At 46.7% G+C, this 12,795-nt stretch overlaps 2 protein-coding genes and 1 long non-coding RNA gene across 7 annotated transcripts in view; 2 read left to right on the forward strand and 1 right to left on the reverse strand.

The window, feature by feature from the left end:
- Positions 1–1,470: 1,470 nt before the first annotated feature.
- Positions 1,471–8,709, reverse strand: GCM2 (glial cells missing transcription factor 2). The gene is made up of 5 exons (XM_006057761.4): positions 7,808–8,709; positions 4,740–4,992; positions 4,438–4,550; positions 3,684–3,809; positions 1,471–2,773 (listed from the first exon to the last, which is right to left on the reverse strand). The coding sequence occupies exons 1-5, from the start codon at positions 7,895–7,897 to the stop codon at positions 1,832–1,834; spliced, it is 1,524 nt and encodes a 507-aa protein (XP_006057823.4). The 5' UTR covers positions 7,898–8,709; the 3' UTR covers positions 1,471–1,831.
- A 5-nt stretch (positions 8,710–8,714) lies between these two features.
- LOC123328228 lies at positions 8,715–10,681 on the forward strand. 2 transcript variants are annotated; one of them, XR_006543038.2, is made up of 4 exons: positions 8,728–8,783; positions 8,895–9,069; positions 9,763–9,976; positions 10,624–10,681. It is a non-coding gene; the product is annotated as an uncharacterized LOC123328228 (long non-coding RNA). The 2 variants fall into 2 exon arrangements; XR_006543037.2 differs by having other exon boundaries at positions 8,715–9,069; positions 9,818–9,976.
- Positions 10,682–11,920: 1,239 nt separating this feature from the next.
- SYCP2L (synaptonemal complex protein 2 like) overlaps positions 11,921–12,795 on the forward strand; it is a 58,346-nt gene continuing 57,471 nt past the window's right edge. For 2 of the 4 annotated variants that reach the window (XM_044926995.2, XM_044927002.2), the window contains exon 1: positions 11,921–12,594. In XM_044926995.2, the coding sequence (XP_044782930.2) occupies positions 12,586–12,594 (9 nt within the window). In that variant the 5' untranslated portion in view covers positions 11,921–12,585. The remainder of the gene's footprint in view (positions 12,595–12,795) is intronic. The other 2 variants (XM_044926987.2, XM_044926988.2) reach the window with 2 other exon arrangements.

The following is a 12,795-nucleotide window of genomic DNA, read 5'->3' on the forward strand; positions in this document are numbered from 1 at the left end:
TATCTCTACAGTTTGTTCTTATTTGAAAATTGAACATTTTCATTAAGCACTTGGAGCTGTGCAGAAGTGTGTGTGTGTGTGTGTGCTGGAGCTGCACAGAAGTGTGTGTGTGTGTGTGTGCATGTATGCACACTGCTTTGTTTTTTGAGTTTGTTGTTGTTGTTGTTCAGTCTCTAAGTTGTGTCTCACTCTTTGTGACCCCACAGACTGCAGCCGGCCAGGCTCTTCTGTCCATGGGATTTCCCAAGTAAGAATACTGGAGTGGGTGGCCATTTCCTTCTCCAGGGGATCTTGCAGACCCAGGGATCAAAACTGCACCTCTTCTGTCTTCTGCATTGGCAGATGGGTTCTCCCCCAGCTGAGCCACTGGGGAGGTCCTGTGTTTTTGGTAATATTCATTTATTTGACTGCATGGGGTCTTAGTTGTGGCCTGTGGAATCTTCAGTTGTGGCATGTAAGACCTAGTTCCCTGACCAGCGTTTAAACCTGGGCCCTCTGCATTGGGAGCTCAGAGTCTTAGCCACTGGACCACCAGGGAAGTCCCATGCACAGTATTTGGAAGAGAATTTCTATTATTAGATAGCAAATAGTTTTTTCTTAAATAAACAAAACTTAAACTAGTATGTTTAATCTATTAAAACAAGTGTTTTACAGGTCATACTATGAACAATTTTTTTCTATTTTTGTTATGAAGTAACTGAAGATTCAGCAACATTATTTTAAAATGTTATTTATGTTTAATCAATAACATTATCATTTACATTTATGAGGTGTACATTTATGAGCTTTACAAATAGTAAAGCTAAATTTGAATAAAACATCTCAATTCTAATTTTGAAACCTACTCAAAAAATATGCTTTAGTACAGTAAAAACCCATTAAATACACATCATCAGTGTTAGGCTGTCTCTGTTAGGCAAACATTCATCAGCATTGAGAGAAGATATTCAACTGATACTGGAAACCAAAATTCACTTAGAAACAACTGCACTTTATCACTGTACATGGTAGATTTCCTTAAAAGTATGTATCCTATAGATACATATTTTGGAGATAAAATTATGCAAATTATTTCCTGAAGTATTTTAACAGGTTGTAAATGCTAAATGAAAGTCTTAGGAAATGACTCAGGGGGTAAGACTGTAAAGATATCTTTCCAAAGCCATTTTGACAATCCCTAAGAGCCAAATAAAGATTTGTGAAATTCCCTAATATGATCCAATGGGGGAGGCACTGAGTGAGAACCAAGATTCTTGATTTCTACTCCAACTAACAGACTAAATGGACTTAGCTCATTAACTTTTGCTCTCGCGCCCGTGTGTGTGTGTGTGTGTGTGTGCTGTGCTCAGTTGTGTCCAACTCTTTGTGATCCCATGGACTGCAGCGCACCACGTTCCTTTGTCCATGGGATTCTCCAGGCAGGAATACTGGGGTGGGTTGCTATTTTCTCCTCCAGGAGATCTTCCTGACCCAGGAATCAAACCCTCACCTCTTGTGTCTCCTGCATTGGCAGACAGATTCTTTACCACTGCGCCACCTGGGAGGCCCAACTTTCATGCTTATCTGTTCATTTGGAAGTCACATTCCAGACCTGATTCTATGTACTATAGTAGGCTTTCCTGTGCAAAATTTACTATAGTAACTAAACATTTCCAGTCTATAATTTACTCTGATCATTGGTTTTACTATCATATGTATGTACATAAATATCATTGATATAATACATATTTCTTTGCATGCTAAATGAATCTCCCAATTTAAGAGAGAGCTTCCATGTCGTCTTCCACTGCGTACATGAAGACCAGTATTATGCTGTGCCCAGGACTGCTGTTCAAAAGTCCTCATTGTCACAGCTAAAGAATGGACTGATTCGATCTGGATAGTTGACTGCAGACCCCAGTCTGGAGGAACACACTTCCCAGGCCTCTGCTCCGTCTGTCCGGGAGGGTGCTGCTCCTAGAGGATAAGGCAGAGAATGTTGTCTGACGGTCCAGCAATCTCTGGGAATCTTCAGAGGAAGCGATGCTGTTGGAGAGCTTGTCGTGACGACTGGAGCTGGAAGGTCCAAGGCTCCTGGGTAGATGGACATCTGGGTGTTTTCAGAAGCATAGTCACAGCTGGAGAGGCTCTTTGCATCCCGCACGTTGTCACAGCATTTCAGGGCGGGGGGCTGGCAGGCCTGGTAGGAGACTCTGGTGGTGGTGGTGATCACCGTCTGAAGGGCTTGAGCGGCGGGCGGGGCGGTCGCGAGGTACCTGCAGGGGGGCTGTGGGGTGCGCTGAGGGTGAGTGGCCTCGGGCGGGAACTGTCCTTGGTCCATCCTCTCCCCTGGGCCAGCTTTTCCAAGGGCTGGTTTCCAGCTGTGCTGGTTACTGGTGAAATCAAAGCTCCTCTCAAAGCTGCTGTAGGTGTTGACGTTGTATGGCAGTGCATTCAGCTGAACCCAGTCCGAGTCCTTAGGGATACTGCCGGCATCTTTATAAAAGGTGGGATACGGGCTCGAATTTGCATACCCAGGACCTGCCAATTCATAGCTGCAGGGGGGCCGGGGCAAATAGATTCTTGGGTTCGAATACTTCTGAAAGGGTGGTACTATGTCTCCCTGGAAGGTGGTGAGGTCGCAGGTAGCTTTGCAAGCATCCGAGTTTGGAAAGGAAAGGCAGTGCTGGCCTGGAACAGGGAAGCCAGCGTCGGGAAGCACATCCAAGCCCTCTGCGTTCTCCAGGGAAGGGATGTTGTTGAAATGTCTGCTGTGATCTTGACTCTCTCCTGCCTAAAGAAATGACCCAAAGTTTTTATTTGTAAATAGAGATGTAAATTACATGGACATCTTCACCTGTCAACAGTCGCCAACCAACCAAATAACAAGCAAACACTTTCTGGGCACCCGGTCCAGGAATTTCATGGCTTGATCTCAGGCTTGAATTCCACGCTGCTGACCTCGGAGGGTCCAGGATAGCCTGGGAGGGTGGGTCTCAGTGGTGGACGGTCCTGTCTTCCGCACACTGTGTGCAGGAGAGCAGAGGCTTAGGAGCCTGCCGCAGATGTGGGTTCAAATCCTGCCTGTCCCTCATGAGTTGGACAAGTTACCTACTCTCTCTGAGCCTCAGGTTCCTCACTTAAAAATGGGGCTCAATAACCGTAGTTTCTTCTTGAGGCTTTTGTGATCTTAAGAAGTGTAAATCTCTTTGCCTGTATGTCATGGCACATAGAAAGTGCTTAGACAAGACCAGTGCCTCTTATCTTCAGGCAAATATTCTGCCTGCTTGGCATACTTTGGTAGAGAAGCCAAACTGGCTCAAGTTGCACAAAGAACTTTTATCTGTTCTACGTTAATAATGCAAAGGGCCCTCTCAGAGCTGTACTGTTAACTCACTGGGATGCACCTATGTTTTTCTGTATGACCGTTGGATAATTGCCCTTGTAGTGGATGTCAGCTCACATCCCCACTCTATCATTAACTGTAGAGATATTCAGATTTTTTTTCCCTCCCAAGGAGAAGAAAGGGATTAGAAACCCTATTCAAAAATTTGATTCAGTGACATTTTGTTAGAGACATAGAACTTTCACATAAAATCAAACCTTTTAAATTAAGGTATGGCATTCCTATTTAGCGTAATTCTCAGTGTATTTTCTGATGACGACAAATACAGAGCACAAGTGTAACATCAGCTCCCCATTACCTCAGGTTCTCGAATTCTCCTTTTCTGTGGTTGGTAAAAAGAAGCCATTTGTCTCTTGATTGCACTTCTTCTAGCTTCCGTCTCTGATTTGCTCTCTGGTCTTGGGTGATCATGAACTCCCTTGGCCTGTATTAATAAAGGGATGAATCATATGTGTTCCTCTGCAGCGAAGCTGGGCAAAAATTAAATATGCCTTTCCCAACATCCCATGTTGTTGTTTTTTCAAAGAAACAGGGGGAAAAATTCTTAAACAGATAAAACTGCACTAATAATAGACATCTTAAAAGATGACCTAATAGTCCTTTTAAATATGAAAAGAACTATAACTAAGTTCACTCTTAGAGAGCACACAGTAGGTGAACTAATTTCTAGGAGCCTAGTAAGACTAGGCTAGAAGCCACAACACCTATTTCTGACCAGTTGAGCTGTATTTGGTTTGGTCCAGAGTTTCTAAGGGGCTTCCCTGGTGGCTTAGGCAGTAAAGAATCTGCCTGCCAACACAGAAGACAGGGGTTCAATCCCTGGGTAGGGAAGATCCCCTAGAAAAGGGAATGACAACCCACTCCAGTATTCTTGCCTGGAGAATTCCATGGACAGAGGAGCCTGGCAGGCTACAGTCCATGGGGGTCACAAAGAGTCGGACACAGCTTAGGGACTAAATCAGAAACAAGAGTTTCTGAGGCACCTGGCAGGTGGCCTGGTCCCTGTGATACGATGAGAATGTCCATCACAAACTGTGGGTTCCCTCATCTACCTGAAAAAAGATCGCGTTGCCATCCAGTCGCCAGAAGTTGGTTACAGGGTAACCGCTGTGCCCTCGACAGGGGATCAACTCCAAAGCAGAGTGACAGTTGGGACAAGGCTTCTCTGCAACGCCAGAGGTGGCGAAATATTAATGATTAATATTAATAAATATTAACTATATTAATGTTAACAAAATTAATTAATTAATATTAATAATTCCCAGCCCCCCCTGGAAGGAAGGAAGGGGAACGCACTCACTGGGAAGGGGAACTCACGCCTGCAGGGCCACCCCCACCCGGCCCCACGGCTTACTCTGCTGCTTCAGCCGCGCCTTGTCGCAGATGGCTGGCCGCAGCTGCAGCCGCGAGCCGTCGGGCAGGGCGCAGTCCTGCGCACACACCACCACACCCAGGCACGACTTCTTGAGGATGTGGCCGTTGTGGTTGTTGGTGTTGCGCATGGCCCAGCCGCTCAGGTGGCGCTGCGCCTTCTTCTCGTCGCTGCTGTAGATGAAACGCACGTAGCCGTCCGGCCACTCGCAGAAGCGGTCAAAGTGAGCTGGCTTCTGCAAAGGCATCCAAGGACAGCAATCAAGTTTATTCACCCCAAACCCCATGCAGCAAGCTTTTAATCTTCTCCAAGCATATCAGGATGAAAACTGAGTCTTTTTAATTCCAGAAATACTGTAAAACCCAGAAGGTGTGCTCTTACGAAATGTCACTCATTGTGTGTGTGTATGCTTCTGACAACTGGCTATAAACTGATGCTTCTCTAGTGCGTCCTACAAAAATGGTACAGGTATTAGCTCTGGCTTTCATACTGCCCACAGACAATAGGCACTAGTATTATCCCTATTTAACTGAATAGTAAATGGAGGCCAGAGAGCTTCATCGGCTTGGCCAAAGTCACACAGCTAGTAAGATCTGGCTGTAGGATTTGAGCCCACACAGTTTGACTCCAGAGCCTGTCCTCCTTACCACCAGGTTATACCACTTCTTGGTATATTTACATGTTACAAATATTTTTAAGGTAAGTATTAAAGTGCCAGGGCAGAAAGTGGTTAGAAAGTTCTTCACTGATATACACTTGAGCCTGTATCTTTTCTTCCATCCAGAGGTTTTTCTTCCAAAGCTCTTGGCTTGATACCCAGTACAACATGAGAGAGACAAGAACAGCTTCCCAAAGTAGCCTTCCAGGTTTGCATGCATATGTGCTAAGTCACTTCAGTTGTGTCCAACTCTTTGCCACCCCATGGACTGTAGCCCCCAGGTTCCTCTGTCCATGGGATTCTCCAGATAAGAATACTAGAGTGGATGGCCATGCCCTCCTCCAGGGGATCTTCCCTACGTCTCCTGCACTGGCAGGCAGGTTCTTTACCACTAATGCCACCTGGGAAGCCCAGCCTTCCAGGTTTACAAGGGTGTTACGATGACAGCCTGGCTATAAGATAAACCCGAGCACTTGGTAGAGCCTGCTAAGTCCTGGGCCTCTCTCCAGAGCAATATGGATTGTCATTCTCCTACAAAAACAGCTGCCTGTTTAAAATAATGTGATATCTAATAGACTGAGCACCACTTTCCTATTCATGTTTGGTGGTCCTTGTCCATATTATGCATTATTTACACTGTGATGTCTTTCTTGTTATAAGTTTAATATAAAATTACCCTTTCGTGCACACTTACTATTTACCAGGTACTCTTTATGGCAGGGGTCTGCAAACTAGGGACCATGTGCCTAATTCAGCTTCCCATTTGTTTTAGTACAGCTCACAAGCTAAGAATGATTTTGACATTTTTTAATGGTTGAGGGGACAAATCAAAAGAGTTATATGTTGTGACACATGAAAAGTCACATGAAATTCAAATTTTGCCATCCATAATGAAGTTGTATTAGAACACGGCCATGTACATTTGTCTGCATTTGGTCTGTTCTCACTCTAGAGTGCACTAAACACACATGGGATGAGAGTTTAAGATCGTTATCTAATTCCACTGCTTGATGACAAGTGAATGACCCGGGACGAAGGCAAATTCAGGAACCATCTCAAGGTCACACCACGAGGGTAGCCCTTCCTCCTTGGGCTAGCCAGAGCAGGATCCTCTTTCTCCAGCCCAGAGCACCTGCCTCTTTAGAGACGGCACACTCACTCTCTGTTTAAGAACGAATCTCCCAGAGGATAAGTTTTTCACACTTACATGGGAAGTCTAGAAAATCCTTGTGAGAGAACCCATCCTTCCCTTACTTGGATATGGCTCTTTTCTAAAACACAAGAACAGATTCCCCTCCGCCCCCGTGGGGATTTACATGGACAGAGGTCAGTAAGAAGGAGATGCCCTTAATGTACTGAGGTCCACTTTCACAGAATGGCAGTGTGACCCTAAAGTAGGCAGGCTTGAAAACAAACAAATAGATTTCCATGAATGTGTACCCCAAAAGTACTTATCTCTTTGAGAGGCTACACAACATTGCTAATGAATTGCTGTCCACCTGAACACCTGTATGGTGCATAATAGATGCTGAATAAAGGTCAAGTCTCTCTCACTCTTACCAGGGCATTGCCAGAAGTCCACCTCTGCAAATGCTTCCGGGTCATTCCTAATTCTCCTTCCACTACACCCAGGACTTTAAAGTCACTCCCCAGTTTTTGCTCCCAACCACCGTGACCAAGCATAACTGCCCAGCCCATTCCTGGGACTTGGCTTGAGACCCCTTCCTTCTGTTAAAAACGAAAACAAATTCACCCTAAACGGATGACTTTGATTTTCTCCTCACTAGAGAAGTAAGCTCAGAAGTTGTGTCCAAAACCTGGATTCCAGAGGCTGTCTGGGCACCTGTGACCTGGTTAGCATGACTACAAAGCCCCCCAAAAGCCACGCTTCATCCTGGCAGCCAGGATAAATGGCCCAAGTCCTGCTGTTTAAGATTCGGTCACTGCAATTTATGGACCTATCTCACAGTTCTGCTGCGTGAGAAGAAGTGGCATCGATATTCACCAAGATGCCCCTCCACCTTTCTAGTGGATGTCAAAGAATGGACAAGGAAGAGTCAGCGGATTTCTACCTCCGTTAAAAGAAAGTGACGGACGAGGTGTCAGGCTCCCGCCGGCCAGACGACCTGAAACGTGGAGCCTAATTGGACAGTTGCCGCCCCTTTCGGTGTTTTCAAAAGGGTTCGAGGAAACAGGTGGGAGAAGACACATCTCTAATCCCAGCTCTGCCATTTGTGGAGTCCCTGAACACTGGCGAGCTCTCAGGGATGTGTATTATTATTATTTTTTTTTTTTGGAGGGGGGGTGGTGGTAGGGCGGCCTGTTCACAGTCTCTGCCAAGACATCCCTCCTCTTTGGATGGAGAGCGGCGCGCGCAGCGGGTTTCACGCACCTGCGGCATCTGCGGGTCGTTGATGTCCCAGCTGAGCTTCATCCCGTAGGACCACGCGCAGTCCGGCAGCTGCGCCTCCGCCGCCGGCATCCGGTCCTCCTCGCGGGCACTCCCGGCCAAGGGTCCTGAAAGACACAAGAAAAACAAACCAACCTAGAGCTGCCCAAGGTTGTTTTCCCCCTGTTTTAAAAGCAAGTGGAGAGAGAGACAGACAGAGAAGCCGATTTAGAAATGCAGAAGCGGCGGACAAGGGCTCAGGGCGGCTCGGGTGGAGCCCTGTTCTTGGTCGCAGCGCTGAGAAGTCTCCACCTGGAGCATAGCGCGGCGCCAGGCAGCTGCCCGCACGTTTATAAAGGTCCCCCGCCCAGCGGCCCCGCGCGCTGTGCTCCGCCTTTCCTCGCTCCCCGCCCGCCAGGGTCGGTCCCCCACTTCCAGGCAAGGCGAGAGACGGAGGGGAGGTGGACCTGAGCCCTCGAGGTGACGGGAAACTGAAGCCTAGACGGGCCAGAGTCGGGGGAGGTTGGAATGTCTAGTTTAAGTTGAAAATCATGTTCATTTTCCTAACTGCGCCATCTCTGGGGTTTCCGACTGGATCTAGAGAGAGGCTTTTGAGACAGAACCTTTCCAGCAAAGTCCCCGAGAGGCAATTCTCAGTCCCCAGGCAGTTCGGGAACCACCTCTAAACGCCTGGGAGGCCGAGCACCCTTATCCGAGAAGATGCGCGCAAGCCTACTAGCTTTGGGGCGCGTTCTTTCCGGGGATTTTGTTCCGGCTGATGTTTTTCAGTCGCTCAGTCGTCTCCGACTCCCTGAGAACCCATGGACTGCAGCACGCCAGGCTTCCCTATCCTTCACCATCTCCCGGAGCTTCCTCAAACATGTCCACTGAGTCGGTGATGCCATCCAGCCATCTCGTCCTCTGTCGTCCCCTTCTTCTCCGGCCTCTCAGTCTTTTCTGAGTCAGTTCTTCGCATCAGGTAGGAAGGGGGAAGGGGAAGGAGGGGGGAACTCTGCGGCCCCCAAGCGCCCCCTAACCTGTATTTTCTCTACCGCCCTGGCTACTTCTGAGCCTGTTTTCTTTCTGCTAGGAAAAGGATCTGAGGCTCGGGGATTTCTCAGTCGCCATCCACATGAAACGACCCCTTTAAAAAATAGTATTTTTTCCCCCTCCCTAACCGCGTAGAAATCGTCGTGGAAATATCACAACAAAATCGTATTTACACCCATTCCGTCTGCGGAGGTTCTGGAGACTAGAAGAACCAGGTGAGTGCGTAGGGCGCTGTGGGCTTCCCAGGGCTGAGACCAAGCTTTCTTTAGCTGTGCACCCACTTCCTTAGGGTGATTGGAAGGGCCCAATACAAGAAGACAATGGAAGGGGTTTAAGTTGCTCTTTGGCCGCTTTGGTTATCGAGGGAGAGTGGGTTTCCAGAATTCATTCCCTGAGCCTTTGTTCTTGGGGATGGCACGCTCCTGCTACCAGCATAGCCAGACAGAAGTGACCTGTTGGTTGCTCTGCTGCTGCTGCTGCTAAGTCGCTTCAGTCGTGTCCGACTCTGTACGACCCCATAGACGGCAGTCCACTAGGCTCCCCTGTCCCTGGGATTCTCCAGGCAAGAACACTGGAGTGGGTGGCCATTTCCTTCTCTAATGCATGAAAGTTAAAAGTGAAAGTGAAGTCGCTCAGTCGTGTCCGACTCTTCGCGACCCCATAGACTGCAGCCTACCAGGCTTCTCCGTCCATGGGATTTTCCAGGCAAGAGTACTGGAGTGGGGTGCCATCGCCTTCTCCGGTTAGTTGCTCAGTCCTGCCCAACTCTTTGCGACCCCATGGTCTGCAGCCCACCAGCCTCCGCTGTCCATGCGATTTTCCAGACAAGGATACTCTAGTGGCTTCCCATTTCCTTCTCCACTGATCTTCCCGACCCAGGGATAGAACCCTGGTCTCCTACACTGCAGGCAGATTCTTTAGGCAGCCAGATGGAGGCCGGCTTCTAAAGATGTTCACTGTTAGAGGAGGACGTTTGGAACCTGCATCCCGCCAAATCCTCACCCCCGCGCGCCTAGAATTTGGCATCGCCGAGCGCGCATGCGAATGCAGCGTGGCACCCTGAGGGAAGGACGCCCAGTCCAGCGCCTCTTGCAGGATTGCAGCCTCTTCCTTTGGCGAAAGGTGAGGAAAGAGATGCACACTTACAACCACAGGAAGCGAATCTCGTCCATGCTCCCAGTTCTCTTAACTTTCCTGGTGGAGGGCAAGTCAAACCAACAGTGAAGTTCGACTCAGAGCCGCTGCCGTTGACGGCGCAGGGGCAGAGAATTCCCAAGAGGGTAAAAGCCAGATTTGGGTAATGACACGAATTTTCTTCTCTCTAGTTTCAAGCTGGGATTCTCTGCTCCCACCCTCCCTGAAACCCCCCTCCCCGCCCCAAGCAGAGGCGCAAATTTCTTGTAAGAGAAAGTGACAAGTTCATTCCCCAGCCTCCCTACCGCGATCACCCTGCCCCCTAAAGTTTCTATGTTCTTGTGGGTCAGCGTTTCTGATTAAAATCATTCACAGAGTTGCCGCGAAAGTCTGGGAGGAAACGGAGAAATGTGTTCACTGTTCACCCACTAGTTTGATCCACAGACTTTCAGTGTATCAACCGCGCACTGAACCTCCTGGCAACTTCTATAATTCAGTTCCGTTTTGGGTTGTCTTCTTTTTCCGCGGTTAAAATTACTGACCCTTCTCTTTTCATTTATTTATTACAAATCGACATTTCTTTGTCAAGTTTAAGATAATATTACGTTTTAAAATGTTTTAAAAACATTTTAAAGGAGATCAAGCCAGTCAATCCTAACGGAAATCAGTCCTGAATATTCATTGGAAGGACTGATGCTGAAGCTGAAGCTCCAATACTTGGATCATCTGATGTGAAGAGAGCCAACTCATTGGAAAAGACTCTGATGCTGGGAAAGATCGAAGGCAGGAAGAGAAGGAGTCGACAGAGGATGAGATGTTTGGATGGCATCACCAACTCAGGGGATATGAATTTGAGCAAGCTCTGGGAGTTGGTGAAGGACAGGGAAGCCTGGCATAATGCAGTCCATAGAGTCGTAAAGAGTCAGACACAGCTTAACAACAAAATGTTTTTAATATAACTTCAAAAACGAACTTAAAATCACTTGTGAAAATATGTAGAAACTAATTTCTGGTCTTATTGTAACCATTGTTATACTATTGCTTTTCTCTGTAATTTTGGAATATTCCTAGAGAGTCCTTACCCTTCAAAAATATAAAAAAGCACAATTAAAAAAAATGAAAGCCGTCAATTAATCAAGTACTTTTTTTTTCTAAATAGATTCTGGTATCCAAAGAAAAGTCGTTGTCTCTACTGTATTTTGTTTGAGCAGAATTAGAATATATATTCCAAGTTGTCCTAAAATTATGTCTGGGTAAAACATGTTAGTAAAAGAAGTTAATCAAAGTGAAAACATAAAAAAATAAATAAATGGTGTTGTCTGTGTTGTTGTCTTTAATTTCTCCTGAATTTTTGAATCCACTAACAACCATGTAGTTTGAAAGGCTGTTATATTTTCCCCACAGTCTGAAAATAATTGATTAAAACTTTTAAACTAATATCAAGAAGACTTAAATGTCATACATTATATTCTTACTGTATTACCTATTTTATTCTCTAAAATAAAGTGCATTTTAACTGTATTTGATTATTTGTTATCAACCTTAAAATTTTCCTGCATTAATACTTACATTGATTCAGAACACTATATTCACAGCTGATTTTGAAATCGTAGAAGTTTATTAATTTAAAAGCAAAGGAATCTAAAAGTTTGGTTTATATTAAAATAAGTAAATTACATCATATTTACCAGGAATGGATATGATGAGCTTTGAAGCTTTATTGAATGGACTGAAGATACAAGGTAGAGTTCAGGGCTGACTCGCAGAGATTCTGGTTATATTAAGTTTACCTTTGATGCAAACAAATATCTTCTGTAAAGGTCATGACACCAAGTACCCACCGCAACAGATTATCATACAAGTTAATTTTTTACAAGGAATGTTTGGATCTGAGAGGTCCTTTTGTCTGCTTTTTTTTTTCTTTTTTTTTTTTTAAAGAAAATTCCAATCCAACTTATTTTTGTCACCGTGTTCCCGTATCAGACAAACGATCAGCCTAAACCTGGTACACATTCCTGTGGGGCTAAAGTACGTGGGCAGAAAACAAGCAGACTGGATGAAAATGTTTATTTTATTTTGACAGAGCACAGCGAGGTGTGTATATTTTAAAACGCTTTCTTTTTAAAGTCACAGTTTCGGGTACAAATCTGGTTCCTATGGGGAAAGTTCGGCTTCAGTCTGTTAATATCAATGGATCGAAACGAGCTCTGCTATCTGTTAAAGGTGGAGAGAAAACTGCCGGCTTCAGCACAGGGTGCGCCTATCAGCTTAGAACTTCCCTTTTAAAGTCTGTTAATTGACATGTTTTCATCCCTGGAGAAATCGCTTTTTCTTAAGGTGCGCTTGCGTGCGCCCAGGTGGCCTTACCTTGATTCCTAGTTAACATGCCAGCGTTTCTCAACACGCTTCTCAATCACGGGACTCTGCTCGGTTTTCAGGGGCGGGATGATTAATTAGAGTTTGGGGCGGAGCTTGGCGTCCGGGAGCCGTGGCTTACCCCAGCCCTCGCCGGCGGAACCCAGGAGGCCGAGCGCGGCGCGTCCGGCTCCCGGCGTGCGCCCTGGTTCGGGTACTTGGCGTCCTGCCTGAGCCTCGGGATGGGGGAGGTGAGTGGCCTCGGGGGGACCCGAGCACCCTAGAACCCCGGCCCCCTCTCCACTGTTCCAGGGGGACGCGAGGGCTCACGTCCGTCGGGCTCTGGGCTCCGAGCTCCGAGCCTGGCGTGCTCGCCCAGAATGCTCCGGTTGCTCAGTCGTGACCGACTCTGCTTCTGTAGCTCCGCCACGCTCCTCTGTCTATGGGATTCT

Source organism: Bubalus bubalis, chromosome 2 (assembly GCF_019923935.1).
Source record: "Bubalus bubalis isolate 160015118507 breed Murrah chromosome 2, NDDB_SH_1, whole genome shotgun sequence".
NCBI classification, from domain to species: Eukaryota; Metazoa; Chordata; class Mammalia; order Artiodactyla; family Bovidae; genus Bubalus; species Bubalus bubalis.

Excerpts from the sequence above, each read along its gene's own strand:
- GCM2 (XM_006057761.4), bottom strand. The coding sequence starts at position 7,897 with ATGCCGGCGGCGGAGGCGCAGCTGCCGGACTGCGCGTGGTCCTACGGG. Across the intron at positions 4,993-7,807 it reads ACGACCCGCAGATGCCGCAG|AAGCCAGCTCACTTTGACCG; the intron begins GTGCGTGAAACC and ends ATGCCTTTGCAG. Across the intron at positions 2,774-3,683 it reads GGAGAATTCGAGAACCTGAG|GCAGGAGAGAGTCAAGATCA; the intron begins GTAATGGGGAGC and ends TCATTTCTTTAG.